This window comes from Schistocerca piceifrons, chromosome 11 (genome assembly GCF_021461385.2).
Source record: "Schistocerca piceifrons isolate TAMUIC-IGC-003096 chromosome 11, iqSchPice1.1, whole genome shotgun sequence".
NCBI classification, from domain to species: Eukaryota; Metazoa; Arthropoda; class Insecta; order Orthoptera; family Acrididae; genus Schistocerca; species Schistocerca piceifrons.
In genome coordinates this window covers 168285245-168312181 of record NC_060148.1, presented here as the reverse complement: position 1 = coordinate 168312181, position 26937 = coordinate 168285245, and the positions used below count along the sequence as shown (strand labels likewise).

Below are 26937 nucleotides of genomic sequence, written 5' to 3'. Positions count from 1 at the left end.
TTGTTCATCTTCACTACTGTGGAATTCATCTCTTTTGTTGAACAAGGTATGCATTTTAGAAAATATGTTTACTGTACTTTTTTTCTTGTTTCAATCTGCTCTACCTTCTTGCAAGATGTGGAAAGCAAAGAGCTTGCAGTAGGTGAGACATGTTTCACAGAGATCAGCAAGTGCTCATAGCTCTTGATGTATGGTTTCAGAGCCCATGTTTACTGGACATTTTTTTTTTTTTGTTTTGGTTTGTACTACCACCTCTCAAAATATGGAATACTTATCTTATTCCCCCTTCTAAGAAATTTGTGAATTGTGCATGAGTAGCCGGCCGGGGAGGCCGAGCGGTTCTAGGCGCTACAGTCTGGAACCGCACGACCGCTATGGTCCCAGGTTCGAATCCTGCCTCGGGCATGGATGTGGGTGATGTTCTTAGGTTAGTTAGGTTTAAGTAGTTCTAAGTTCTAGGGGACTGATGACCTCAGAAGTTAAGTCCCATAGTGCTCAGAGCCATTTGAACCATTTTTTGTGCATGAGTAGGTGGCTACCAGTAAATCCTTTAGCCTCCTCTTAAACTGAACTGTATTGGTAGTTACATTTTTTTTTCTTACTGCTGGCAAGTGATTGCAAATATGTTTCTCTGAATAATTGACACCTTTCTGGACCAAAGTGTTGGCAAATCTTTGTAAAGGGTATTCTTATGTTTGGTATTGAGTCCATGGACTGAGCTGTTGGTTTAAAAAAGAGTTACAGTGACAGTTTTCATTAAGGACTAAGTATATTATTAAGCAGTAGTTGGTATCACTAGTTCCTTGCACAGATTTCTGCATGATGATGCTAAGTTCACAACACAAGTAATTCTTATTACATGCTTTTGAACTTGAAAAACTTTGGCTTGCCTTGATGAGTTACCCCAAAAAATAATCACATATGACATAATGGAATGAAAGTAAGCAGACTACATCAGCTTCTTTATTTTTGTATCGTACAAGTTATGAACTTCATAGAGAGTGTTTGTGGGGCGGCGGGTAGGAAATTTGTCAATTTTATGTTGTTCGTATAAATGTTTGGTTTGTAGAATGTAAAACCAGTTCCTATTATTTAGAATGTTATTTATGCTGTCTTTCGCCGTTCTCAACACTGGCTCTCTAACTACAATATTGGCAACCAGAAAGTGATTAGCAAAACGTGAAGCCTGTAATTAGAATTCCTAGTGCGCACTTCAACTGAGAATACACTTATAGTTATAGCTTATAGCTCTGAGGAATTAGGAGATTGTCTGGGATTTCTAATCAAAAACGGTCGTGAAAAAAACATTCTGTATTCTGAAAGTCACAGATGAAAACAAAAGAATCCACACAATCTAACTAACAGAGCCGTTCAGAGTCTAATGCACTGATGCCACTATAACTGTCCAAATTAAATATTTAAATGAATGCTCGCCATAATTTGATGATCAGGTTCATCAAACGCCACGCTAAATAATGGTAGAATGTTTGTCCCGCGGTGGCACATGAAAATACGACAATACGCAAACTGAAGATCGATAATTAAAGTCATCCCAGAATTAACACTTCACTCGAAAATAATTTCGTGGTACGCATATCCCCAGTAACTTAATACGGCATCTGAGGCTGTTTGTAGCAATGATACCGACGCGACGCGATTCCCGGCACAGGTGGAGTGCTATTCAGCGTCTGGAGAGAACTGGGGCCTTGCTTCCTCGCGCAGCGTTCTTATATATAAAGCCGCGGTGCGGACGGCTAAGGGAATGCCTGATCAAATCGGCTCTCCTGACTAGCCGCTGGGCTAGTAATGCACCACATTAAGTTACCGAATAAATCATAGCTTCTTTTGCTGATGGCCGATGAAGTTCTTAATTTAAATGTGCATTCAGCACACAGGTAAGTAATCATAATAAAAGTTTGACGTGGCTAAGTTAAATATTTTGGGCGAGAGAATTAATTTAATTACACTGCACGCAGTAGACTAGCTCTGTACCTGCCCTTTGGAGATACGCTATCGCTATAGTTTTACAGTTATTCAAATGAAACTTCTCACATCTTTATGGTGATAGCGGATCTCCATTCTACTTAAATATAAACATCGTAGCCTTATTTATTAGCCTACTTAATCTATCTTGCTTCCTTAATTTTTAAGACAAAAACCAGAAAATCATGAATTTCCACTAAAATTTTAATTTGTGAAATCCAAAGTACTGTTTTTATTAAATTATTATGAACGAGGAATCTAAATATAAATTTTTAACTATCTAGCTCTTTTCTGTTGCGCCAATGATTTTTACAGAAAAACGTCCAAATTTCGAAAATGGTTAAAGTTATTGAACTGACATTCAACACATATTGATTTAGTATTACTCCTGACATGCCAGAAACGTTTCAGGTTATTTACTTGATTTTTAAAGTATTGCGCAACATTTATGACGTCAGAGCTAGTTACAGCGGACTGGCTGGCACACAATGGAAAGACTGATGTGCATTTATTACGGCGTGAGTAAGCTGCTTCCCTACACGGTTTTTCAGATTTCATTAAATGACCATTCTAAAACTGTTTGATTTGCTATTTTTTATGATTTTCATATCATCTATAAATAAAACTAACCTGGTAATGTTACTGATGAAATGTACACAAGAAAAAGTAAAGATCCTAAGGTGGAACCACTTGTAGTTAGTTCCTCAATTGGATGACAGTTGATAGCTTAATATGAGACTTTCCCATTGGCTCGAGTTGTTCCCTGTCAAAGTTACCATTTGAACCATTTTGTAGCACAGTCATTTGAGTTAAATCTTTGTCTGTGTTGCAGGATATGGAATATACCACAATAAAGCAAGAGAAACTCTCAGACGATGATGAAGCTGCCGATTTAGCACAAATGCAGGTAGAAAGCTAGCATAGTTTGCATTTCTGCTTATTTTGTACTTATATTGTATCTGTTGAGTATTTGTTACTGAACCCATCACCAAAAGAAAGAGATCACCTAAAAATTTTGAGTTTTTATAGATATTGTAGATAGGGTTAACACATGTGGGAAACAATCAATTATTGTTTTGTGGAAAACACACAGACACACACACACACACACACACACACACACACACACACACACATTGATCTTCAGTCCCATGAAGGGTGTCAAGGGTGATTCTATAACAGTGGAGGACTGGTTTTTAAATTCACGTCTTCCAACTTGCTTTGATATGGAGGTGATGATATAAGACACACAGCTAAACTTTACAAAGGGCCACATACATACAGCATTGGGAAGATTGTATGTGGTAGCCAATGAACAGCTGTTAACCAGGTACGTCATTGTGCTGCTAATATACAAATTAATCAAATTTTGTGGACAGCATTTCCTTCGCATTCACTTTTGTTGCATTTATGTACAGGATGCCCGGAAAGTCCCTTTACATGTGCGATTAGTTCATTGTAACTTCAATAACACAGTTGTTTGTCCAAAACGTTCATATGTGCACCATTGTTATACTTACATGGTGTGGTGTGCCTTCAACTGTTTGAATCATATTCTGTCAGTCCTCTGATGGCCATTGACCGGAATGCTTCCGTGCCAAAGTCCATTTTTATTTAAAATTGTATTGTGCTGCTTTTAATCCAGGTCCTCACAAAATGTGCTCAACTTGCAGGGTGAACACAACACTGACGCACTAACTTAGGCACACATTTCTCTTCAGATTGGCAGGGGGCATCCAAAACACTTCTAAGGTGAAAAGGTGTCTTCTCTCCCGCGATCAAAGTCTAACACGTCAGTTGTTTCTTACCGAATTGTTAACAAATCTTGTCTGTCACCCGTGCAATATTTTCAGTGCTGTGTTTATGTTTACGGGCACACACACTTGCCACGAAGTGCTCCTCCAAAGTGAAGTCACTGCTAACTGTCACTGTTCTTCACCGAGCACGGAAAGGCGAACAGTTGTTCTCCTTCTCAGACAGACACCCGGCCGCTAGCAGTCGTGTTGCAGGCGCTATATCTGTGAACAATTTCAAGTCTTGTGTATCTTACCATTTTACTGTGTGACGTGCTTTTAGTTAGAGACTTCCTGTGCACATTGTATATACCACACTTGCACATTATACATTTGAAATGTTATTAAGGATTTTGTGTCAAAAGCAAGTCTCAGTTTTGGCGAAAAAGTTATGTGAATTAGGTGTGTCGTGTCGACGGCCCCTTTTTCGTTTTCTGCGTTCGTCACTTGCACGAGTTTCTTTCATTGACACGGACAGGATTTTTTCTGTGTTCGAACAATATTGACAATTTTGTCTCAGAGGCGGAATATGTGTCGTCACGACAGACCGATCCTCGGCACAGATGGAGGTCTGGTTAAGTTTGAAGGTGACAACACAATTGTGTCAAGCAAAGCAAATAAATGTAAAAACGATTCCACAGTCGAGGCCACAGAATAATATGTAGATATCCAGACTCTTTTGTTAGCTCGGAAGCTGATATTTTCATTTTCTGTTTAATTATGTCCAGGGTCTCTCTAATACCTAGTGTGTTAGGGTTGCTATTTCACTGAATTCTCAGTATTTCAACTGTGATTCAAATGAAAACAATGTTTCATCGTTGGGTGTACAAATCACCTTTTCACTCTCATCCTTCATACATTTGTCCAGTCAGTGATTCCAGTGTTAGAAATGTTCATTGTAATCACCTGTATTAACTTGACAGCTACTCCCTATTTTTCTTTCTTTATTGGCCACCTCTGTGTCATTAATTCTGTGTCATTTGATTCTCTTCTTTACTTGTGGAAACAAGAAGCAGGCACGTATTCTCTGTCCTCGTCAATCGGATGCTATAGTCTAAGTTTCTAGTACCTATAGTAAATTTGGCGTAAGAAGATTTCTGACAACTAGTAGAGCTGTTGCCATCTTTCAGACACGAAGCATTAATGGCTGCAGGTGAAAAAAATAGTCGTCTATATGGCAGTGACAACACTGAGGCATTGCAATAACAAGTTTACAAAACCACATTACGTGTTCGGTCGAGACAGGTACGCAGAGCTGCTGCAGGATCTCGTTACCCAGCAACATTGCGTGCTGCTTCTGTTATTCCCGAATGGACCGTCAGTGACACTGATTTACGTACTCTACACTGACTGACATATGGAATAGTAGGGCAGTATATTCTACTTTGATTTTGTTGATATTCATCTTATATCCTCCTTTCAAGACACTGTCCATTCCGTTCAACTGCTCTTCCGTGTCCTTCACTGTCTCTGACAGAATTAAAAAGCAAAACAAGGATAATGGAGTGTAGTCAGATTAAATCAGGTGATGTTGAGGGAATTAGATTAGGAAATGAGACATGTGAAGTAGTAAATTAGTTTTGCTATTTGGGGAACAAAATAACTGATGGTCGAAGTAGAGAGGATAAAAATGTAGACTGGCAATGGCAAGGAAAGCATTTCTGAAGAAGAGAAATTTGTCAACATCGAGTATAGATTTAAGTGTCAGGAAGTCGTTTCTGAAAGTATTTGTACAGAGTGTAGCCTTGCATGGAAGTAAAATGTGGACGATAAATAGTTTGGACAAGAAGAGAATAGAAGCTTTCGAGATGTGGTATACAGAAGATCACTGAAAATTAGATCGGTAGATCACATAACTAATGAGGAGGTATTGAATAGAATTGGGGAGAAGAGGAGCTTATGGCACAACTTGACTAGAAGAAGGGACCGGTTGGTAGGACACGTTCTGAGGCATCGTAGGATCATCAATTTAGTATTGGAGGGCAGCGTGGAGGGTAAAAATCGTAGTGGGAGACCAAGAGATGAATACACTAAGCAGATTCAGAAGAATGTAGGTTGCAGATTCAGAAGAATGTAGGGAGATGAAGAAGCTTGCACAGGATAGAGTAGCATGGAGAGCTGCATCAAACCAGTCTCAGGACTGAAAACAACAACAACAACAACAACAACAACAACAGCAGCAGCAACATTATATTCTACTTTACACAGCTGTCGACACTTTCTGGTGAGCTGAGTACTGTACTGTTTATCACCACCTGCTGTGCAGTGTCTCTCTCGGTTCCGTGATCTGTCGTAACTTTAAAAATATAGATGAAAATGACTGATCAAATAAATGGAAATTCTGCCGTACTTAGTCCTGAACATTTTTTTATATTATGTAAATTGAAGGTAGAGGGGTGGGTGTGGAGAAAGAAAAGGGAAGGGAAGAAATTCTTGATTTCAGCTGTATCGGCACTTTGTGTGGCTTCTGTGGTGACGAGTGAAAATGTATGCCGGACCTAGATTTGAACACGGGATCTCCTGCTTATTAGGCAGTTGTGTTAAGCACTGCACCGCCTGCACTCACTGTTTTACCACAGCAGCCTGTCGCGGCACGCCCCTCGGTCGAGCCACATTCGCAACTAGTGCCACCTGTCTGCAGTCCATGCCTGTGTCCCTCTTGCTCAGTAGTTTGATTGCCACAGGATTTCAAACATGACTGCACATACATACCGAAGGTGGTGGATTTGTAGCCCACCGAGGCAAATCGATTACGTGAATCGTGAATTCCTTCCCTTTTCTTTCCTCCACCCTCATCTGTCTTTGTGTACATAATATGTATCACAGCTGCAGATTCCACACATTGTCTGTTCTTTTGGATGTGTCCAAAAGGAGAGATTCCACAGATTCATATAATTTTATTTATATTTCGCATTTGGATTTAGCCCCGTGTCTAATGAGGAAGCCAGCTCAGTACTGACACACAATCTCGAGGTATGCAGAATCGGCATCATTACGTCACCAAAATAGCACACACATTTCATTGCGTGACTTTCCTCATACGTATAGTAGAGAGGGAACTGTCTAAAGTTGAACCCCGGTTTAATACTTTCACTACCTTTCGAGTGTCCAACTTGACCACATAGCGTCCTGCATCTGACGCCTGTAAAGGCCGACAGTCCACTGCCCTGAGACTGATATCACTGAAGCTTTGAACTGAACTTACTGCACCTTTGTGAACTCTTGCGGGTGATCGCTTTCTCACTATCGTGTCCAAACATTATTAGACCATTCCGTGTCGAGTGGTCTAATTTCGGAAAAAGTTCCTGCGTGACGGCCACAGATTTTAATGAAATTTTGCCTGAACAATCACACGTGTTCCTAGTAAACAATGATAAAGTTTCACTGTTATTAATTCAGTAGTTCCGGAGATATAGTCATTTGCTTGACCCCTTAATACAGCTATCGACAGTGCAGCTGTGAGTTTTCAGCGACTTTGAGACATAGTATCTCTCGCAATATTTTCTTGAAAGATACAAAAATAGACCATATTTTACAACTTTCTGTGCTCTCTTGAGAGAAATAATAAAAAAAAGATTTCTCAATTTATTTGCACATGGATAATTTGGAGCCAAGTCAGCTGAAAAAACACCCTCGAAAAAATGTTAAGTTTAGCTTTTTATATCTCCAGAAATAATTGTGGGATAAACTTGAAACCTTACACATAATAACTTACCAGTATAAGGTGTCAGAATATAAAATTTAATTCGTCTACTGCTTTCAAATAGTTCACAAATTGAGGGCAATATTGATGATTTTTCTAAAAACAGCCATCACAGTTACCAGTTTTAACTCCTCTCGACTTTTTCTTGTCGGGTGGTATCTAGTGTCTCGTTTACAGTAGGAATATGATGTCCTTGCCTATGTTCTGGCAGTAGCAACAATTATTTAGCACACAACAGGGTTTGCCGACCACATACAAAAGTGTGTGTTGTAGATGCACCTTGTGTGGTGTCTACTGTAGTCACAGACATAGACATAATCCCTGGTAGGACATAGAAGTTCTGTGACTCCATGACATCTCTATGACATATGAGGCCTGATCAGAAAAGACTGAAACTGATTTTTTATTTATTTATTTATTTATTTTTTCCCACACATGTGACACACAGACTAAAAAGTGCTGCTGGCTATAGACATTATACATAAAAACCTGCTCTTTTTTTTTAAAAAAAAAAAAAAACACACACACACACACACGCACAAAATGTAGTTTCACTGTTTTGCAACAATGTAAACAAACCAACAGACATAAACACTGTGGCAGTGTGCAATGAGAAACAGTGTAAGAAAGTGAAGTGTAAATATTGCAGGGCAGGAAATACTGCAGAATGCCAAAAGCTGCCACGTGCAAATGTGAAATGAAGCCTTGCAACACCAACCGCTGCTAGCAAGGAGGGAGGGAGCAGAATATGTAAAGAAACACCGTAAGTAACTTGCAGACCAACTTTATAAAGAAAACACTGTTTTTAACATAAAACAATCCAAAATGTACAAACGTATGCATACAGTTTACAGAATAACCACGGAAGATGCTTTATAAATAAAAGCGAAATGTGTCAGGTGTAATTCTTTTTAATTAGACTGCAATCAGATCAAGATGGATAACCTATACTAAGAGATTTTAACAGCTGCTGCAGAAGATGGCCATGCAAAAAAAAAAAAAGTATTCTGCAAAGTTGTTATCACGTCCAGCCTCAGACACCATTTCAAACATAAAATCATATCGAGGCAACAGTGACCACAAGATAAATATATCCACAGGAGTTGCGGATTTGGGTTTCTACATTATTAATGGGGTTGTATTAATGCTACTTCAGATAAACATAGGTAGATCTTAATATTACATTGTGAACAAATGTCTTCATAGTGATATCATGCCAAAAACATTGTGAAAAAGTGGCAGTCAATGTTTAATTTCTGTGTGAAAGCAGTGACACAGGTCATTGATGTACAGACATGTGAGAGTTCTCAACATAGGGGAATACCGGAGTGTACACTATTAGTATCTCCCCTCCCTGTTTCTTCGGCATAAACACAACAACACTAGCACACTGCCCAGGTAATAAGTTTGCTGTGTACACCTACTGACTTTACTCTGATAATTTCAACTCAGTTGTCTAAAATAAGTGATTTTGTTGCCATTGAGCATGACATTTTTTTTATGGTCTCGTTAATTATTCCATTGTTCCTGACCTGTTTGGAGCCACTTTGGTCCCATTAACACATTGAACATTGCACTATCTCGGTCAGCCTGTGTGCCCACCCACGGTCATTCAGCACATCTTACTTCAAGCCTGTGCGTACACACGTGGCTTGTTTCTATGTTATAAGCATGCACCGGAGAATTCTGTGGTCCCAGTGAACAACAAAATCGTACATGACTGGGCAGAATAATGAATATACTGATACTGAGTTTTGAGGATCAATAATATGAAACATGTTCTGAGCATTTCATAATTGTATTTTTTATTTTGTGTTCATGAATGCTACATACAAGGTTACAAAAGTGCTCAGAATATCAAAATGTAATTTGTGAACTAGATCTTACAACTAACAACATTTTATTGATCCAATCATTTAATTGGATAGATAAAAAATCTACTCACCAAGCGGTGGCAGAACACACATGTAAAAGACTGTTGTGATTGGCAAGGCTTCAGAGCCGGGGACCCCTTCTTCAGGCAGAAGGGTTGAAGGGGAAGGAAGAAGGGTACAGGAAAAGGACTGGATAGGTTTAGGAAAAGGGGTAGATTGTGGGAAAGTGACCCAAAACCGTGGGTCAGGGGAGACTTAGTGTACGGAATGAGAAGGAAAGTTTTTTCCTTCACATAAACATGCATTCAGTGGTGTTTTTGGAAACATTTGATGTATGTTGGTAAGTTGCATGTCCGAGAGTGTGTGCGAATTCTTTTTCCCCACACTTTTGCGAGCATAAGCAGCATTCTGCCATTGGGTCACGATTTTGTAGCACGGGCTGCCCCTTTTGCTGGTAATGCTCTTCTGCCGCTTATACTCTTTCGGCAAGTGCTTAGGCTTGCAGCTGAAAGGTCTCGCCAAGTTTGGATCCAATGTAGGATACACAAGTGATTGGACAAGAGTTTCTTTGAAATCATTGCTGCCAATTTTTCTTGTTGTGTACTTTATTGTACAAATACAGAACATTTACAGTGGATGTGGAAGTGATGAAATGGAAGACAAGTATCTTGTAGCATTTGACAGATCTGTATATATATCATACATATGAGGCCATCAGATCGGAGAGGTCAATAAATACTTTTCCTTTGTTATAGTCTATGACCGTAGTGGGCTCACTTGTTTCTTTTTGTTTTTGTTTTTTACTGAGCATTAGCATGTCTCGTTTATCCTTCCACTTCAGGACTACATTTTTGCCTCGACGGCATCGGGGGGGGATTATTCTTTCGATTTGCACGAATGTGCCTAACAAATGTCTCTCGCTGGGTTAGCATTCTAGATACGGAACACTAGTGTGCCAGTTATCGATACACAGTTACTACCTAGAGTCAGTCCCTTAATTCTGTTGCTAGCCTCTCAGCAACAGATATATCATCTGTTCTTTCCTTGCCAGCGAAGACTTCAAATAATCAGGTATAACTTCCACTAACGGAAAGCTTGAAAACCTTAATCCCATATTTATGTCTTTTTTTAGGGATGTATTGTCAAAAGTAAATACATTTACGAAATGGTGCGTTGCTTTCACCTATACAAACCGCTCCTTCTGCAGTGCAGGATTCCTTGAATTTCTTCCCCAGGATTTCCACAAATTTTGAGATTGTGAAAAGCCTGTTCTTCTGGATCTTTTTCTTGCTATTACTTGATAAGTGCAATATCGAAAGTAACATTTCAAATCTCTTAAGATTAATTATTTTTGGAATTCCATTTTCATGCATTCTTTTTTTGGATTGTTAGTATCTTAATTTGGGAAACTGCATAATCCCCTTCCAGAGAATAATCACCAAAATCTTGTACATTTAATCAGTATTGGTGTCAAACCATTTTGATTGCCTTTGATTTGGAGTTCTGGTGGCAGTAGTTTTTTCTGCAGCAAACCTATTGATCTCTTCAGCTAACAGCAATATAATATTATCGTCAATGAAGTCTTGAAAATGAGAGATGGGAGGTAGTCCTTGAAGCTTTTGGATGAACACCAGTGTCTGGAGAGGAGAAAGTAAAATTAATTCTGTCCCCTTCTACAGTTTCCCATTTATCTTCATCTGAAAGATTCACAAGAGGACCATCATCATTAGGCTCGGAGTCAGTTGATCCTGTGTCGTGTTTGTCATCATCGTCCTCAGAAGTCAAACTGGAACTGTCACCAGGTGAAACATTTGGGTATTCAGCGGAATCATCGGAGAAGCCTGTGGCATCATCTTCAGAAAGATTTGTCGACATTTCAGCGATTTCTGCATCTGAGAGCCCTCTGATACCCATTTTAGTTCAAAATCTGAAATGAAATGAATGTGTTAAACTAAAAAACCAAAATATCTACTGTTAATCATTTGGTTCCACAATGCAAAATTAATTCAACGGACCATGTGACCACAGGTGGAAATGTAAGCAAATACATAAAAAATATAAAATAACAAAGTTAGAATAACAAAGGATACCACAATCAAAAAAATAATAATTTGTTCAAATCGAATAAAAGGATTTAAATGTTTGGTCCAGCATATCCAATGACTGAATGCAGCAAGGTGTTCAGTGTGTTAAAATCTGTCAAGATAATTTTCTTTCAGTAATTGCTACGCTATTTAAATGGTTAATAATAATGTAACACAACACAGTTGGTTTTTTCTTTATTTAGTTTACTAAAGAGTTCATATGATATGGTTGTTGTTATTGCGACCTATATTTCACTGCTGTGATGGAAGTTTCACACAGAACTGACATTTGTCTGACTAATGGAGATCTTCACTTTTTAACTACAGAAATTACTAGACAATAAAGTATATTACAGTTACCTTTTGGATATTAACATAAAAAATAAAAGATATAATAAGCAGTAAAGTAGATTTGTTTAACTAAAAGCCATATGGTTAAATACGGCAAAATAATGGTACTTCTTATGCAGTGGAAATTTTAATATGCAGATGGATTCCTCAAATGTTGCCAAGAATTTTCTATACAGTGAAATTTTCTAATTGGAATACTGAATAAACTAAGAGATTATTTTAGTAAAAGTGTACATTTTTGAAATAGAGAAGTCGGGACTACAAAATTTTGTCTCAGGGTGAAATATTGGGGAAACTGGAACTTTGCACATGAATGAACTTTAGAAATATTTTTTTTAAAAAAAAGTAAGATCTTTGCTTGAAAGAAGAGAATGAGGAATGAGCTGTGGCAGTCCAAAAACAAACAATTTTTAGGCGGGGGTGCCATTTCGATGAGCACATAGTTTGCAGGTACACTATGTGATCAAAAGTATCCGTACACCTAAATGAAAATGACTTGCAAGTTTGTGCTCCCCCCCCCCCCCCCCCCCCCCCCCCCCCCCCCCCCGTCCCCCTCCCCTTCCCAATTGGTAATGCTGGAATTCGATATGGTGTTGGCCCGCCCTTAGTGCTGATGATAGCTTCCACTCTTGCAGGCATACATTCAGTCAGGTGCTGGAAGGTTTCTTGGGGAATGGCAGCCCATTCTTCAGGGAGTGCTGCACTGAGAAGAGGGATCGATGTCGGTCAGTGAGGCCTGGCAAGAAGTCGGCATTCCAAAACATCCCAAAGGTGTTCTGTAGGATTCAGGTCAGAACTCTGTGGAAGCCAGTTCATTATAGGGATGTTATTGTCGTGTAACCACTCCGGCACAGGTCGTGCGTTATGAACAGGCACTCGATCGTGTTGAAAGATGCAATCGCCATATCCGAATTGCTCTTCAACAGTGGGAAGCGAGAAGGTGCTTAACACATCAATGTAGGCCTGTGCTGTGATAGTGCCACGCAAAACAACAAGGGGTGCAAGCCCCCTCCAGGGAAAACACGACCACAACATAACACGACCGCCTCCAAATTTTACTTTTTGCACTACACGTGCTGGCAGATGACATTCACTGGGCATTCGCCATACCTACACCCTGCCATCGGATCACCACATTGTGTACCGTGATTGGTCACTCCACTCAACATTTTTCCACTGTTCAGTCATCAAATGTTTATGCTCCTGACACCAAGTGAGGCATCGTTTGGAATTTACTGGTATGAAGTGTGGTTTAAGAGCAGCTGCTCGACCATGAAATCCAAGTTTTCTCACCTCCCGCTTAACTGTGATAGTACTTGTAGTGGGTCTTGATGCAGTTTGGAATTCTTGTGTGATGGTCTGCATAGATGTCTGCCTATTACACATTACGACCCTCTTCAACTGTCGGCAGTCTCTGTCAGCCAACAGACGAGGTCGGCCTGTACACTTTTGTGCTGTACGTGTCCCTTCACGTTTCCACTTCACTATCACACCAGAAACAGTGGACCTAGGGATGTTTAGGAATGCGGAAATCTCGCGCACAGACGTATGACACAAGTGACACCCAATTACCTGACCACGTTCAACGTCCGTGAGTTCCGTGGAGTGCACCATTCTGCTGTCTGATGATGATTAATGAAAACTGAGGTCGCTGATATGGAGTACCCGGCAATAGGTGGCAGCACAATGAACCTGATGTGAAAAATGTATGTTTTTGGGGTGTCCGCATACTTTTAATCATATAGTGTATAATAAATTATGAATATTTTTTTGAATAAAATGTTTCCATATGTTCCATTACATACTGTCATCACCAGACTTTAAATTATATTATGAATTATAAAGTCTAGTGAAATATTGCATGAATAAGAATGTGGTATTTTTGCTTTCACATGCTATATGAACTATTCATGAAAAGAGATGATAAAGTAGAAAAATAATATTGGGGTGAGGAGTATAAAAACAAGTAGAGTAATCTCACGTCGTCCTGCTACACTATGCATGAAACACTGAAAGAAACATATTTGTGTGAAGGTGCTGCACTGACACATTAAAATCCAAATATTTAGCCAATGTCATTTGTTCAGCAAAGGGGGGTTCTTACCCCTGGTATTTGTAACACTACACTAGCAGCTGATATTTGTGAATGAGACAATTCTGTTCTGTACTTGCTTTAACAGAAAATTGTCACATATTTTGCCACACATAAAAAAAAATTGTAATGTTGTTTCTTCTTTGCAGGGATTTGACTTTGTGGCAGTGAAGCAGGAGCCATTGGAGGACACGGCGGCAGAGGGACAGGACGCGGTACAGGTATGAAATGTAGTTTGTGTCCTCTCTAAGTTTTTCCAAGTATTTCACCATCAGATGTCAGTAGAGAGTATCATTTGTGTGTGTAGTTTACCACGTATTAAAATTTCTTCCCTTTCCATTCGCATATGGAGCACTATAATAGTGACAGTTTAAATGCTTACGTGTGCACCGTAATTAGTTTAATCTCGTTTTCACGGTCTCCGTGCTACTGACATGTACGGGGCTGTAGTACCGTATTTTGTGGACTATAAGATGCACTTTTATCTTTGAAAAATTGCCACCAAAATTCAGGTGTATCTTATACTCAAAATCGATATAAAAATGTCCAGTGCTCGATTTAAAATTCCCACCAGTCTTAAAAATGGCCACATTTTCGATGCCTCGGGAAACCTATTTCCATCTGGCAACAGTGGATTCAACTGGCAGCAGCAGTGCACCGATGCGACAAACGTCCGTCGTGGGGATTTGAGAGCTTGCTAACACACTCTCCCTCCCACCTCACCCTCCCCCCCCCCCCCCCCCCCCCCCTAAATTACAAACCAGAACACTGTCTAGGCTATGGCACGTCATTGCAGTGTGCAGTGTCGACGAACTTTAACTGAAAGTGATTTGTATTATCGGTAACAGTAAAATATTTTTGTTAGTCACTAGTTTTGAGATGGAAAAGAATAAAAGATATTTGTACGACACGGGCTAGAAATTGAAAGTAATAGCATATGCAGAACAACACGGAAATGGAACAGCTGAGGGGTGTATCGGCCCTCCACAAACAGGAAAAAACCATTCGTGACTGGCAGGCTAGTAAAGAAGAGCTGAACAAAATGGAAAAGATTAAATGTTCAGATAGAGAACTGAATGCAAAATGGCCAAAACTAGAAAATGACGTATTGAAATGAATTCGAGAACACTGTAAAAATGTCATTGGAATTAATACAAAAATGATACAAATACACTCTTGTAAGCTACTGCTACAGTGGAACTAGACAGATTTTTGTGGCGGAGTTGGTCGGTGCTACAGGTTTACGAAGTGTCGTGTACTTAGTGTTGCGAACAAAAACCAAAATGCCACAAGACTATGAAGAGAAAATATTATGTTTCCATCGCTTTATTATTTGACATATAAAGAAAGCCAGTATGGAACTATGGCCAATAGAGAATATGGATGAAACTCCCCTGACATTTGATGTGCTGAGTAACAGGACTCTTGCCATGAAAGATGTTAAAACTGCAACTGTAAAAGCAAAAGTGGACACGTAAAAATGCACTACACTGTTATCCTCTCATGTTGTGCGGACAGTACCAAACATAGCCCAGTGATCATTTTCAAGTTCAGAACAGTACCAAAGCGTTCTGAACTACTGCCAGGTGGCGGTGTTCGTGCACACGACAAGGGTCGGGTGGACGAGACTGCTGTGAAGTTATGGGTTAAGTTAGTGTGGGAGAGAAGGAAAGGTGCTGGAGCTTGCTGTGATTCCGGGAGGATTTATTTCACAAGTGCAATGTTTTGATGTCTCGGTAAATCAACCATTTAAGGTGTGCGCGAGAGAGGAATGGAACAAATGATGATGGGTGAAACCCAATATGAATTCATGCCAGAGGGAGCTTTAAAACGACCTCCAATCGAACAAGTGTGTCAGCGGATAAAACAGTTGTGGTCTAGAGTGAGAGAAGACATTGTTAAATCTTTCAAGAAGTGGACATCTGTAATGCTCTTGATGGCAGTGAAGACCATCTTACACAGGGTGTCCCACTCAAACCTCCCTGATTTCAAAGAAACAGGGAAAGAAACCACAATAACTATGTCTATGAAAAATGCACCACATTGTAGAGTATCTCAAAGAATTTATTTATCACCAATACACCTCTATATGTGAACCATTTGTGGCACGAAGAATATCGAGTCTGGTTTCAATTTCTTGCCACATTCTTTGTAGCATTTCCTCTGTTATTGTTGCAATCGCATTAGTGACACGATGTCATACACGCGGTCCTTCACAAATCCCCACACGAAGAAATAAAGCGGCCTAATGTCGGCTGAATGTGGTGGCCTTGAACATTATAAAATACTGTTCCTTTCCATTTCATTCATTTTAAGTATTTTAGAAAATGAGTAATCTTCAGGTGGCGTATCTTTTTCACTTTCAGCAATAGAATATTTATTAGCACCTGTAGCAGTAATATAAATTTACAGTTAAATGTTTAACTCCTGTGATAAATGTCGTATCATAAGACAGAGTGACTTCCAGTGCAAGACAATGACAAAGACCAATTAACAATTGCAACCTGTTTAGTACAAGTCATTCACAATATTCATTTATTTACACACTGATTAAAGATTGATCACAGAGAATGACCACAAAACTGTGGTATCTTCTCCCGTAGAAACTGTAGGAAGCTGTGTTGCTCTGATCCCTGCCGGTTTGACTTGAAACAGAAATGAAATAACCATTTTGTAAATATTTTCAAATGTCAAATAAAGACTGCTACTGTGACCTACTGCACGATCTGAAACCCAAAATCGAAATGAAGAGGAAAAGGAAGCTTCCAGAAGGGGTGATTTTGCTTCACAGTAATGGCCACCGTCGTACGGCTGTGAAAACAATCCAGTGTATTAAGAATCTCTGTTGTGAGCTGCTGAAGCACCCACTGTGCAGAGCCTACCTGGCTCCAGGCCGGGGCTCAAGAACTCGCTGATTTCGAGTGTGAGCACCTGCAGTGTGGAGGGGAGCGAGGAAAATGTGCGTATACCGTTCGGTTGTGGCAACACGGGAGAAGCATCGGCTGTGAAACAGGAGAGGATCAGTTTCGAGCAGCGGTGCCCTCCGACAGTGGCAGTGGCGAGACGACATTCTGTCGCACCGATTCTTATCATTTTTACACGAAAACATTGCTTTGCAAAATGTTTAATGTATCACGAGATGCTGAATATTTGGAGGAAGTGCAATTTACAAAAGCGCGACGTGTCTTACCATGTTAAACAATAAGGAAATGGAAAATATGAAGAACCTGAGTGTGTATAAGAGGCTTAAAAACTTAAAAGGAAGCTCCCTGGAGAGGAAGAAGGAGGGGAAGAAAACTAGTACCATTTGGATGTGCTGCTTTTAGGAAAGCCCTTGCACCCCTTCACGAATGGTGACTTAAGGAAAGAATACTCGGTAGTTGCAGCCGAATACTTACTTGCGATGCAGATACGACAGATTTGTGTGATGCCTTTATCAGTCGTGACAGTCACGTGTCCCATAGGCTATCTCTGATGATGTTCTCCATCTACATCGATACTCCGCAATCCACCTTACGGCACTCGGTTGAGGGTATCCAGTACCACTAGTAGCCATTTCCCGTCCTGTTCCACTCGCAGTGTAACGCCATTCGCCGCCTAGAACAGTCACACAGTCTTCGTCTTCTGTGCGACGGTCGACCGTTCTCTGTCCATTGTCGCGGCAGACTGAAATGGCGGATTCGCAACAGAAGTGACGAACTCGTAACGCCATCTGGCATAATTTCTATGAACTGCACAAAGTTGAATGCACAATTTGAAAGCTTTGCCTGAATAGTATACTTGTAGGATCAAAGTTCAATCAGGTGACTTACCGTGCGTCACCTTGTATGTGGATTTACAGTGTCTGTTGAAAAAGTTCAGATACTGGTTTCATTCCTGGTACATTAGTGACAGCAGAGCAGTAACTACACATGCGACCTTAACTGGCAACTGTGACCGACAGCTCTGCATTTGACTAGCCAGTTGTGAGTAGGCAGTATTAAGTAGTGCGTCACAGGTGTATCACAAATTGCAAAGAGTGCAAAGAGTTTGTCCTGCACACCTCAACTTCCGAACAAAAGGACTAGGCGTGGACTTGTGCCGCAACTCGATTCGGATGCAAAATGGGGACAGTTCTTTCCTGGAAAAAAATCGTCACGGGTGACAAGACCCAGTTTTCTATGTGAGCCTACCACAGAAGTCGTAGTGCAGAAATTAATATGAAGGGCTAACAGTTTGACGACAGCCGACATTTGAGCCAGTGTGCTACAAGAATTGAATGACATCTTAAGCGAGAACTTTTCTGATGCTTTCACACAACCATTGTGCGTGTTGAACTCAAGTGAAGGGATACTGTGGAGGGATACTGTGTAGAACACCTGAAGCATTAAAACAATCATCTTTACTTTTCTGTATTTTTTATTAATCCAGTCTTGAAACTTTTTGGACTTACTGGCTTTTGAAGGGCAATGTGTAACACCATTTTACTTATCTGCTGTTTTGTTTTCTTTATAATGCTGTAAACACTCTCTCTTTTTTTTAAAATCATTTCATATCTTTGTGTTGTTATTTCTGCACAGTAATAGGCTTTATCTTTCTCTAGATACTGTAAAGCCTAAATAATTTACTTCTTTTTGTAGGACAGAAAACAGGAAAAAATAAATCGGAGTTTTATGTAGCAGTCTTCACTGATAATTTGAGCAGGCTGTTATGGTAAAATGCAGTTTGTACAAGGTTTTTGTGACATGAGCTATGTTGTAATTTCAGAAGGTGTTAAACTTCTCATTTGTATGTGAGAACTTGTCTTCATTAGTGGTATTTATTATTTGCTATGTTCCATACAAAATATGTAATTCTTTAATCATTTTTTAAGGCAGCATCTTTTGTCACAGGAATCTGAATATATTACTGTGAAGAAAGAGGAGCCGTTTCACGACGACGGGCGACACGGAGAGCCGGATCCCGCACAGGTAGTGAGGACCTCACATTCACAGATGGTTTTCTTTTAGTCATTATTTATTTCTCTATTTAACAATTATGAAAAAGATAGATTGCTACTCACCGAAAAGATGACGCATTGAGTTGTAGACAGACACAACGAAGAGACTGTTACGTACTGAGCTTTCAGCTAAAGCCTTCTTCAGAAAAGAAAGGAAAGGGAAACAAATATACATTCACACGAGCAGGCACACGTCACGAACACGACTGCTCTCTCTGTTGTTTTGAACAAAAGCAGCAGTCTGGAGTAGGACAGGGAAGTGGGAGGAATAGCAGGGTAAGGGTGTAGGGAGAGGGGTGGAACATATAGTGTCTAAAAGGTGGCAGGACAAAGTGCCAGGTGCAGTGTCGGGGAGGAGGGGGGGAGCAGAGATGGGAAAAGACCGATGGTTGTGTTAGCAGAGAGAAGAAACAGCGGGAGGGTACATGCATTGGGAGGAGGTGATAGGACAGAGGTGGGGGAGCCTCTCGGGTGGAGGGTAAGGTGACAGTAGGTTAAGTTAGGTTGAGGCCGGGATCATTCCTGGAGCAGAGAATGTATTGTTAAGATAACTCCCATCTGTGCAATCCAGGACATCTGGTGGTGGAGGGAAGGATTCAAATGGTCTGGGTTGTGAAGCAGCCATTGAAATCCACCAATCCAGCCTGTTTTGTTCAGCTGCACATAATGCCGAGGTGGTACCCTTTGCTAAGAGCAAGAGCTCAGTATTAACAGTATTTTCATTGTGCCCTGTGTGTGTGTGTGTGTGTGTGTGTGTGTGTGTGTGTGTGTGTGTGTGTGTGTGTTTACCTTTCTTTACGGAAGGAGGCTTTGGCCAAAAGCTCAGTATTAACAGTATTTTCATTGTGCCCAGCTGCAACTTGATGTATTGTCTTTATGGTGAGCAGCAATCTGTCCTTTTCATAACTATCCGTGTTCCAATCTATGCTTTAGACTGTTTGATTTCACAGTTTAAGGTACGATTCCAGAGTGCCAACAAAACCTAGCATTGATCTTTAATCACACTTCAGCTGCACGTGTAGCTCGTTAGGCTCAAATCGAGATTATTCTGATCCACAGGAGAACATTACAGAGGTGATATAGAACTTGTACTGGAAGACACTTCAAACTAGATGCCAAGTATCGTGTGAAAGGCTACTCACAAAACTTGGAGAACCAGTGTTAACCCTTCCTGATCCACAGTCAGACTGTGTCCGACATTGTAACTTGTTGCTGTACACTGATGAACCGAAACATTGTGACAGTAGCCCACAGCAACACTGGATGCCACCTGGTGTGTTGTGGGCGAGTGACGCAGTAAGAAAAGTATGTAAGATGTGAGCTGCAAATGGGGAAATCCACTGAGGTAAGTGATTCGGATAAGGGGCTGACTATTATTACGCATAGCTCGTGGACGAGTATCTCGAAAATGCCGAAGCTGGTCGAATGTTCGTGTGCTATTGTCACGATCGTCTACAGAAAGAGGCCGGAGGACACTATAAGCCAAACGGTTTGGAGTCGACGACTTTTCACAGAATGTGGCGCTCGGAGGCACGTGTGCTCTGTAAAGTAGGATAGACAGTGATCTGCGGCATCTCTGCCGGAAGAAGAAAATGCCGGTGCACTTACAAGTTTTTGGGAGCACACAGTTCGTCGTACACCATTTAACGTGGAGCTCCACGGCAGAGCACGACGTGTCGACCTGACGACACTGTCAGTTAAGATTGCAGCGGGCATGGGACCGTCAGGATACGACAGGCAATCGGTGGAAACCTGTCGGCTCTTTGCGTGAATCACATTTTTGCTACACTAGGTCGACAGCCGTCTTCACAAATACCGTCGTCGATTTGTACGGCAACTCGAAATGAGCGGCACACCACAGATGTGGGCTCGGGATGGTGGGAGCAGTATTACGCTACGAGAGACGTTCTCCTGCGCTTGTTCGGGCCTGTAGTACTAATCGAAGCCACACTGACTGTTGCGAACCATTTGCACCCGTACGTGCCCGATGTCTTCCCCGACAGCAGTGTCACTGTTCGGCACTCTAATTGTCTGTGTCTCAGAGCCACAACTGTGCTACAGTGATTTGAGGAGGACTATAGTGAACTCGTATTGGTGTCTCTGACCAAATTTGCCCGATGTAAGTCCTACTGAAACCATTTGGGTTGCTATCAGGTGCCATCACCACATACACAAATTGGTGGCCCATTAATTGCGTGAATTACATGACCTGTGCATAGACATCTAATGCCACAAACCTCCACAACCTACCGAGAAAATGTCGGGTCTGTGATGTGCAGAATCGGCGATGCATTTTGTTCGAAAGACAGACAGAGAAGCTATTAAGTAGGTGCTCGTAATGTTTTGACTCGTCAGAGTAGCTCTGATGTTGGACGATGTCTGACACATTTCCATTATTGTAAAATAAATAAGAGTTGAGCAGAATGCAGTGGATAGAAAAATTTGATTGGAAAGGATTAAGTGAGGAAAGTAGAAACACGCTTCTGGCCCATTAATATTACTCCTGTAGTGACCAAGAAGATAAGAGTAGACACACAACAGTATACACACAGTCATTTCAAAAAATTAGTTAACCTCTACTCCATATACTACATTCACCAATAAATTATTTATTTACATCTTCAGTAGTAGTATAAATTAACAGTTAAAATCTGCTTTTGCTGCGATTAGTGTTAAGTGATACGACTGATGGCTTTCCAGTAAGAATACAAATATCCATTAATTAGTACCCCACGTTCAGTACAAATCACGGACAATATTTTTTTTTTTATTTCACAGTTATTCGGTGTGTAAATAACGATAACAGGGAATAACAGAATTGTAGTACCTTTCCCCAACCAGCACCTGGGAAAGCGATCCATCGTGTTTGAAATATCGGTTTAGGGTTCTGGAACACCCACCGTACAAATGTGACACGGCTTCAGCTGAGTTCCACCTTCTCGATCTGACACGGCAGCACCTCTGGGAATGAAAGTTTTTGTCGTACGACGAAGTTGTGGAGGCAGTGTGAGAATGGATGTGCACGATGCCACAGAGCTACTTCTGGGATGGGTTTGGAAAACTTTGGAAAGGATGGCTGAACTGCATGGAGGTTAAGGGGGCTGAGAGAGCAATTGTTACATGCAGTGTTGTGTTCTCAATAACATATTGCCTTACTTAGTGAACCAGTACAAAAAGGAAAGTTCCTGTGGCACCGCAAGGAAGTGTATGAATACTCCGTGCCAAAAAGCATCCCTCAGTACCACGCTGTGCTTACATTTGGGCAAAAATCTCTCCACACCCCTCCCAAACTCCCACTATCGGCAGGAGCAGCGACGTAGTTCCCGTAAACGGCAGTCGTCTTCAGAAACTGGGCCCGCTGTTTTCTTGCGAGATACCTTATGAAACGTAGTTGAAGGGCAGTAGGTGGATTCCGTATTCCTAAATTTCCAGGAAACATTCGACACGGTGCCGCTCTGCAGACTTAACGGAGGTACGAAAGTGCGGAATAGTTTCCCAGATATGCGAGTTGCTCGAAGACTTCTCGAGCAAAAGAACCCGGCAGATTGTCGTGGAAGGTGTGTGTGTGTGAGAGGTGAGGGGATTGTCAGGAGTGCCCCAGAGAGCTGTGACGGTTCTTTGTACCCGTAAACACTCGTGCCGGGTAGGGTGAGCACCGACCTGCAGCTGTGTGTTGACGACACCGTAGTGTACAGCGGAGTGTCATTGTTGAGTGACTGTAGGAGGCTGCAGGATGATTTGGACAGTACTTCTGTTTGGTGTGATGAATGGCAGCTTGCTCTAAATGTGGAAGAATATAAGTTAATGAGGGTGAGTAGGAAATACAATTTTGTAATCTACAAATAGAGTATTAGCGTTTTCTGGTTGAAATACTCATATCAGTTAAATATCTAGGCACAGTGTTGCAGAGCGATACGAGATAGAATCGAAATTTGAGGTTGATGGTGTAGGTCAGTATGACCACACCGTAACACTACTTCCACAGAGTTTTACTGTTGGCTCTACATATGCTAGCAGATGATGTTTACCGGGCATTCACCGTACGCACACCCTGCCATTGCATCGCCACATTGTGTACTGTGATTCGTCACTCCACACAACAGTTTTTCACTGTTCAATCGTCCAATGTCGATTCTCCTTACACCGAGCGAGGCGTCGTTTTGCTTTTACCGGCGTGATATGTGGCTTATGAGGAGCTTATTGACTGTGAAATCCTAGTTTTCTCACCTCCTGCCGAACTGTCATATTTCTTGCAGTGGATCCTGATGCAATTTGAAATTCCTATGTGATGATCTTGGATAAATGTCTGCCTATTACACATTATGACCCTCTTTGACTGTTGCGGTCTCTGTCAGGCAAAAAACGAGGTCAGCCTGTACGCTTTTGTGTTGTACATGTCCCTTTTCACTATCATACCCATTTCACTATCACATCCGAAACAGTGGACCTAGGGAAGTTTAGGAGTGTGGAAATCTCACGTACAGACGTATGACACAAGTGACACCCAATCACCTGACCACGTTCGAAGTCGGTGAGTTCCACGGAGCGCCCCATTCTGCTCTCCCACGATGTCTAATGACTACTGAGGTCGCTGATGTGGAGTACCTGGCAGTAGGTGCCAGTACAGTGCACCTAATATGAAAAACTTATATTTTTGGGGATGTCTGGACACTTTTGATCACATACCGTATTTACTCAAATCTAAGCCGCCCTTTTTTTTCCGGTTTTTGTAATCCAAAAAACCGCCTGCGGCTTAGAATCGAGTGCAAAGTAAGTGGCAGTTCTGAAAAATGTTGGTAGGTGCCGCCACAACTAACTTCTGCCTTCGAATATATGTAGCGCTACACAGGCATGCTTTGCAGGCACAAAGATAAATACTGGCGCCCAAACCTCTGCGTCAGTAAAAGAATTTAAAAAAAGGTGAAAGACGAGCTTTTTTTCTCCGCCCCGAGTTTCGACCACTGCATTTTCATACATTATCCAACAAAGTAAATACAAATTCCGTATTGTTCATCTTCAAATGTAGCAGCATTTCACTGTACTACGAAAATCCGACTGGCAAGACTGTTTGGGATGTTTGTCAATATGGCCAACTCTACGATCTGAATTTTTTCCTACCTGTGAGAAGAGATGGTTGCTAATAGGAACTTTTATGAATTGTGAATCACATGCAATATTCTGTTCACCATAATAATAATGAATATAAACATTTTGCCATGTATTCTTTTGTGTTTGCTGCTATCACATTTAAATCCTGTCTGCCTAATAAACTACGAAACTAGAGTGAGACAACAGCAAACGCGGAAGAATATACATATCATGTCATGTTTATATTCGTATTATTCTTATGCCTAATAGTGATACAGTCAGAAACGAAGCACGGCAACTGACTGGATTTTTAAATCTAAGATGACTCTAATTTCTGTGCAGAATTTGATGTACTAAAGAAGCGGCCGCAAAGATTTTCAAACGGAGAAAAATTTTCGCCTAACTCTCAATTAGAACATGTTCCATCATACGCAGTCTATTATTTGGTTCTTGTTGATCATTATCACAGAAAGCAGCAGTGTAAGTAACAACAAATAGCAGTCTCTTGCTATTGTTTCGCTAATGAGATGATTCCTCTCCTTTTTTTCTATTTTATTGCAAGCGGCGGTAGTGCGCACGAAAGCAAGCCATGCCGCAAGCGGCGACAGGCCGTAAACACGCACGATCAGAATGCGACAAGCAATGCATGACACAGTACAGTAATGCATTTTCAGCTTAGAGTGACGTAAACACCTATAACAAAGAAAACTGCGCTTGTCAGATCAAAGAAAAATAAGCAATCAATTCAAACCAGATGAAGCACGTGAAAAAGGAAGGGTACCGGTATAAATACAGACAGAGCGCCTGACGCATAGCAACGGCTACCTGGTAAAGCTTAACTGCTAAGCTTACGACTCGAACCAAATTACTGTAGCTGTATCGTCATTTATTCGACCTAAATTGTGTCTCATATCACAACGGATCAACTTTGTTTCGATTTGGAGGTGCGGCCTAAAACTTTTCTCTCCGCTTGAATTTCGAGTCTCAAACTTCAGGTGCAGCTTAGATTCGGGAAAATGTTTTTCCTCGATTTCGAGTCTCATTTTTCAGGTGCGGCTTCGATTCGAATGCGGATTAGATTCGAGTACGGCTTAGATTCGAGTAAATACGGTAATGTACATCTGTTTTATTTACAAGTACAAGATGAATATCAAGAAACTGTATACCCTTCCTTAATAGAGCAGATTTCTCATAGTTAAAAAAGTTTTTAATGAAAATTGCGTCATCTGTTTATATTTTTATACAGTCCAGTCACTTTAATATGAACACGACCTGTGTTCAACGTCAGCCTGCAATAACCACTCACAGTCGGCAGATGACAGCACTACCCGTGGAGGGCGTGTAAAGTGTGTCAGTTGGCATTTTCGAAATGGCTAAGTTGGTAAACCATTTGTGTGCTGACCAGGTTAAAGCGTGCTGTGCACGGTAAGATGGCGCTACTGAAAACCAGTGCTGAGGCAGCTGTGACACACCATTGGCCACAGATGACGGGGGTGTACTTTGGCTGCGGAGGTGTCTTCAGGTGAATAGACGTGTGACTGTTGAGCAGCTGACTGCCCAGTTGAACCGAGGGGCTACCAATTGTGTCGTGCGCAGCTCACCGTCTAGTGGCTAGCGTTGCTACCTCTGGATCACAGGGTCCCGGGTTCGATTCCTGGTCAGGTTGGGGATTTTCTCTGCCTGGGGCCTGAGTTCTTGTGTTGTCCCCGTCACTTCATCATCATCATCATCATCATCATATAGTGGTTAATAAAACAGAAAAAGGAAAAGAAAAGAAAAGGTTGAAAATGTGGGAAGAAATCGTGAGTAAAAAGGGGTTTTTTAAAATCGTTAATGACCGTGAAAAAAGGGAAAGAATGAAATGCAAATCGGACTTTGTATTACAGAAAAGTTGTCAGACTTCGTGATTCGGAAAAGCTATTGTTGGGGTGGTCCTTGTGGCATTTCTGAGCAAAAGTCAAACCAATTTCCACTACAAAAATTGTTTGAAAAAAGACAGAGAATAACAAATGTGACTAACGGGGGGAAATGGCGTAGATAAGAGTTCATCCTTTACCACGTTAACACGTCTTCTTTTTGTGCGTCGTCCAGGTCTTCAAAAATCTCCTACTTCATTTCTGCGTGAAAAGTCTGCTCCGAAATGTTGCAATAAGTTTCATCGTCCAGGAATTTCTAATGTATACAAAAAGTGTCTCGATATTAAATGCAATTTATTTTACGTCACTTCCCTCCTCCAAATGTCATAACAACTTCCACAATATGTCTACACATTAATAATTTTTTTTCGTCTTTATCAGATGACGTCTGCATTAAGCTTCTGCTCTCGAGAGGCAATAAAGAAACGGATAGAAAAAAAACAGTTACAATTTTAGTATTTTCTCTGCCGTCGAGTGCTCATACCACTGCGACGGTATAATTTATGTCTGAGGGAACGAGTGTAGCGCGGCGAAATTCAAAGTCCCACTACAATCATCCTCATCATCATCATTTGTGAGAGTGACTAGATTGGATTGTGAAAAAAAAAAATGGACTGTGTGAAAATTGGGACTTTGTACACACGCTGATGACTGCGCAGTTGAGCGCCCCACAAACCAGACGTCATAATCGACACAAACAGTGTCTCCTCAATGACCGTTTATCAAATGTTGCCACGTGTGGGCCTCCACAAAAGGCACCTGGTCTTCAGAATGTTCTCGTGGTGTTCCCTACGGGGTCTCATCGTTCGGGAAGACAGAATGGATTGACACGAGTATGTGTCTATCCTGGGGCCTTGTCCACTCCTTCATGCAGTCTGTTTTTCCTTGGCACAATCGCATCTACCTGCAGGACAATATATTGTGTCACACAGCTTACAGTGTATGTGTGTGGCTCAGAGAGCACCGGGATAAGTTTAGTGTATTTGTCTGGCCACCAAACTCCCCAGATTTAAACCCAATCGAGAATCGGGAGGACTGTCTGAATCGGGCTGTTTGCACCGTGGATCCCAAGTCG

At 41.1% G+C, this 26937-nt stretch overlaps 1 protein-coding gene across 7 annotated transcripts in view; it reads left to right on the top strand.

Annotated features, from left to right (window-relative positions):
• LOC124719919 overlaps positions 1–26937 on the top strand; it is a 155465-nt gene that overhangs the window by 90573 nt on the left and 37955 nt on the right. For 6 of the 7 annotated variants that reach the window (XR_007006017.1, XM_047245115.1, XM_047245113.1 and 3 more), the window contains 3 exons: positions 2816–2890; positions 14030–14101; positions 18752–18829. Coding sequence is in view for 6 of the 7 variants with exons in the window: in XM_047245115.1 (XP_047101071.1) it covers positions 2816–2890; positions 14030–14101; positions 18752–18829 (225 nt within the window). In the remaining variant the exon portion in view is untranslated. The remainder of the gene's footprint in view (positions 1–2815; positions 2891–14029; positions 14102–18751; positions 18830–26937) is intronic. The other variant, XM_047245114.1, reaches the window with a different exon arrangement.